We start from the raw sequence: 4,190 nt of genomic DNA, 5'->3' as shown, positions 1-4,190 counted from the left end.
ACAAAATACCTCATCATGAAGTATAAGCGTTGGAGGTTTAGGTAAAAAGAAAAAGCCCTTCTCAAGTGGATAAAGAACCCCATCTTCTGCCTTCAGAGATGATTTCACTGCAAACCCATCTTGGGCACTGCGGAACTTCCCTGGTTTAGTGATCTTTGCACCAGACAGCCAACGCAACACGGTGGTGAATACTTCATGAATGAGACCCTGAAAATTCATAGCCGAATCCTTACCAGTCGGTATATGTAGACTTTTTTGAATAAAGGAATGATAATATAAGCGCAGACCAGAGATAGACCTTATATGATCGCTCCAGCTTGTCCTTGAACTTTGTATTCATAAGATCATTACTAATTGACAGTTCACTTTCTACAACGGCGTCAGTCTCAAACTAGAAAAGGTGGTAGAAACAAATGTAAAATCAGAGCATAAAAAAGATTTTGCAAAAGAATAAAAGACAATTATAAAAAGAAAAATTGAAAGGGAAGGGAAAATATAAGTAATGCTTACCTGCATCACAATGTGGGGGTACATTGTCTGACCTTTCCGGATTGGTGGGTCTAGAGAGATAACAACAAATGTGTGTGGTTGATTTGACTGCTCAGGCATTAAACAGGTAATACAAATTCAATTAAATAGTACAAGATTCAGTGATCATTATATGAAAATCCCCCTAATCTGATGACTGATAACATACNAAGATCGAAGTAATGCATGTTAGAACCACCAGCAGCATGCCTTTCAAACTCCACATAGTCAATCTTAAAAAAAAAAAAAAGCGGTTAAACAACCGCAAAAGAAAAAGCGGTTAAACTCTATCTCAGAGCCTACAAAAATTCTTCAATCCTTAATAACCACAAAATACCTCATCATGAAGTATAAGCGTTGGAGGTTTAGGTAAAAAGAAAAAGCCCTTCTCAAGTGGATAAAGAACCCCATCTTCTGCCTTCAGAGATGATTTCACTGCAAACCCATCTTGGGCACTGCGGAACTTCCCTGGTTTAGTGATCTTTGCACCAGACAGCCAACGCAACACGGTGGTGAATACTTCATGAATGAGACCCTGAAAATTCATAGCCGAATCCTTACCAGTCGGTATATGTAGACTTTTTTGAATAAAGGAATGATAATATAAGCGCAGACCAGAGAAAGACCTTATATGATCGCTCCAGCTTGTCCTTGAACTTTGTATTCATAAGATCATTACTAATTGACAGTTCACTTTCTACAACGGCGTCAGTCTCAAACTAGAAAAGGTGGTAGAAACAAATGTAAAATCAGAGCATAAAAAAGATTTTGCAAAAGAATAAAAGACAATTATAAAAAGAAAAATTGAAAGGGAAGGGAAAATATAAGTAATGCTTACCTGCATCACAATGTGGGGGTACATTGTCTGACCTTTCCGGATTGGTGGGTCTAGAGAGATAACAACAAATGTGTGTGGTTGATTTGACTGCTCAGGCATTAAACAGGTAATACAAATTCAATTAAATAGTACAAGATTCAGTGATCATTATATGAAAATCCCCCTAATCTGATGACTGATAACATACGTAAGCGACCTGAGATATGCTTAAAAAGAATTACCTTAGGAAGCAAGAACAAGCGGACAACACTACTGTATTGGATTTTAAAGTCATTAGCTTGTCCTAGCAAACGTAAGAAAGAAAGGTGAAGTTCCACACTGTACCGACCCCTGCATAAGAAAAAAGAGAATCATGTGGTCATGAGAAGATACAGCCATACAAGTGATAAATTGATCATACTCTAATACTCAAAGGAAGGTGAAGAAGAAATATTTACCTGGGTGTGAGGATTGCAATACTCTCGAATGTGACGACCGCCTCCTCAGCTCCAGCAGTAACATCAGCCATTAACTTGATTTCGTCATTAAAAACCTGAAACGTGCTCTTGTCAACCAAAGGAAAATATATAACAAGCATTCATGTAATTAAAAAGGGTTCTCCAACTTACTTGAGCGGGCGGACGGTTTTCATCACCAACAAACTGGGTGTTGGAATTAGGAATATGAAAACCTATCTCCATCAGTGAGTCTTTCTGCAAATGCGCATAATCAGGAAATCAGCTACCGTATATGTATATTAGCCAAGAGACCACACTTCTAAAGAAACCAGGTTGCAGTAGAAATGAGTACCTCATTGGCACCAGCAGTGTCATCAACGTGGAACTCCAATATGACATCATTTTTTCCTTGAAGCTGAGTCTGCGAAACATCAGCTAAGGATACTTCAAAAGCTTGCTTTGCACCAACCGAAAAGGTGAGAGTATTCCCTGCGCAAAGGAATCCACTTTAAATTAACAAATAGACTATGGAAGCTTACATTAACTCGAAAGCCTTCTACAACTTAAAACAATCAATATAGGAGGAAAAAAGCACACCATAAGGAGATAAAGAACTGACCATTCAAATTAACCTCTCCCCAATTTCGACCACTAACAGATAACTGTTTCTCTTCAGGTGTTGTCCCATAACTACTTTGGAAAAAGCTGGTCAGACTTGCAACATCCTGTATCACCAAACATAATAAAAGCATGAAAAACAAGCAAAGACAGAGACAAAAAAAAAATCGAATAACTCGAAAACAGAGGGCAACAAGATAATAAAGGCACAAAACCTGATCCCGAAACCCAATGAACTTATAGTATAACCCATCTTTGGTTTTGACCCCCAACTGATTATTAGTCTTTGGAACTTTCATCCAACTAACACCTACAATATCAGATTTGTCAACTTCCACAGCTTTCCCACCACCTTGCTTCTTCCATTGAATACCTCCAGAGTTAATCTTAAGAAGGCCAGGGTTCTAAAAGTACCAAAATTTGAAAACCCTATATTAGCACATCACATTTTAGGAATTAAAATAAAACCCTAAAACAACCGCCGCACATCATTTTGTAAGATTTCAAAACCCTAAATTAATCTAAAGAAGGCCAGGGCTCTAAAAGTACCAAAATTGAAACCTAAATTACCACATCACATTCTACANACAAAAAAAAATCGAATAACTCGAAAACAGAGGGCAAGAAGATATAAAGGCACAAAACCTGATCCCGAAACCCAATGAACTTATAGTATAACCCATCTTTGGTTTTGACCCCCAACTGATTATTAGTCTTTGGAACTTTCATCCAACTAACACCTACAATATCAGATTTGTCAACTTCCACAGCTTTCCCACCACCTTGCTTCTTCCATTGAATACCTCCAGAGTTAATCTTAAGAAGGCCAGGGTTCTAAAAGTACCAAAATTTGAAAACCCTATATTAGCACATCACATTCTAGGAATTAAAAAAAAAAAACAGCCGCACATTATTATGTAAGGATTTCAAAACCCTAAATTAATTTAAAGAAGCCCAGGGTTCTAAGAGTACCAAAATTGAAACCTAAATTACCACATCACATTCTACAATAAAAACCCTAAAACAACCGCCGCACATCATTATGTCACCCTCTAGGGATTTCAAAAACACAACTTTGAACAAGAAAACAAAATTGAAAGTAACAATCTTTTTTCTTCCAGAAAAAAAATCGCATATTGGGTTCCTTCTGAATCTAACGATATGAATCAAAGCGGCTACAGGAACAAGAAATTAGGGTTTTTTCGAAGGAAGAGGAAAAAAAAGGCGAAAGCACTAAAGGAAGTGAAAGATCTTTTGAAGAAGCGGCGTAGTAAGAGATAGAGAGAGAGAGAGAGAGGAACATACCGTTCCGCCGCGACCGCTGAGAGAGATGTTATTGAAGGAGTGGCCGTCCGTCATGGTTTCCGATGAAGAGACGAGCGAGAGAGAGAGAGAGAGCAAAAGAGAGTGTAAAGAAAAAGAAAAAAATGATATGATGGTGTCAAGGAAAAAAACACAACTATATAAACACTCTGAGGCGGTGGTGTTGGACTGCTTTTTTCCCAAAAAAAAATCAAGGGGTTAATTCGAGAAAATATATTAGTTTTGGCAAGAAGTTGAAAATATAAATTATTTTTTTTGGTTTTTCGGTTTAACTGAATTTGAGTTTCAAAATTTTAGCTTTAAAAACAGGTAAACCGATTTGGATATCAAATCGTGTATAAATTTTTTGGTCCGATTGAGATTTGAATAAAAAATTAATAGAATTTAAAATATTTTAGATGTAATTTCCTAATTTATAAATTTCGGTAAATTCAATTATTAGTTAT

General features: G+C 36.8%; 1 protein-coding gene across 1 annotated transcript in view; it reads right to left on the bottom strand.

The window, feature by feature from the left end:
- The window catches only part of LOC104715110 (FACT complex subunit SSRP1-like), a 6,325-nt gene extending 2,473 nt beyond the window's left edge, over positions 1-3,852 (bottom strand). Inside the window, exons 1-14 of the mRNA XM_019229889.1 lie at positions 3,727-3,852; positions 3,067-3,255; positions 2,423-2,528; positions 2,156-2,292; positions 1,975-2,058; positions 1,804-1,898; positions 1,588-1,696; positions 1,367-1,453; positions 1,155-1,247; positions 866-1,063; positions 698-761; positions 511-560; positions 299-391; positions 10-207 (exon numbers count right to left, since the gene is read on the bottom strand). Coding sequence (XP_019085434.1) covers positions 10-207; positions 299-391; positions 511-560; positions 698-761; positions 866-1,063; positions 1,155-1,247; positions 1,367-1,453; positions 1,588-1,696; positions 1,804-1,898; positions 1,975-2,058; positions 2,156-2,292; positions 2,423-2,528; positions 3,067-3,255; positions 3,727-3,780 — 1,557 coding nt within the window. The 5' untranslated portion in view covers positions 3,781-3,852. The remainder of the gene's footprint in view (positions 1-9; positions 208-298; positions 392-510; positions 561-697; positions 762-865; positions 1,064-1,154; positions 1,248-1,366; positions 1,454-1,587; positions 1,697-1,803; positions 1,899-1,974; positions 2,059-2,155; positions 2,293-2,422; positions 2,529-3,066; positions 3,256-3,726) is intronic.

The sequence above is a fragment of the Camelina sativa genome, chromosome 9 (genome assembly GCF_000633955.1).
Source record: "Camelina sativa cultivar DH55 chromosome 9, Cs, whole genome shotgun sequence".
Classification (NCBI taxonomy): domain Eukaryota; kingdom Viridiplantae; phylum Streptophyta; class Magnoliopsida; order Brassicales; family Brassicaceae; genus Camelina; species Camelina sativa.
The sequence above is the reverse complement of the archived record's forward strand: the minus strand, read 5'-3'. Positions and strand labels throughout refer to the sequence as shown.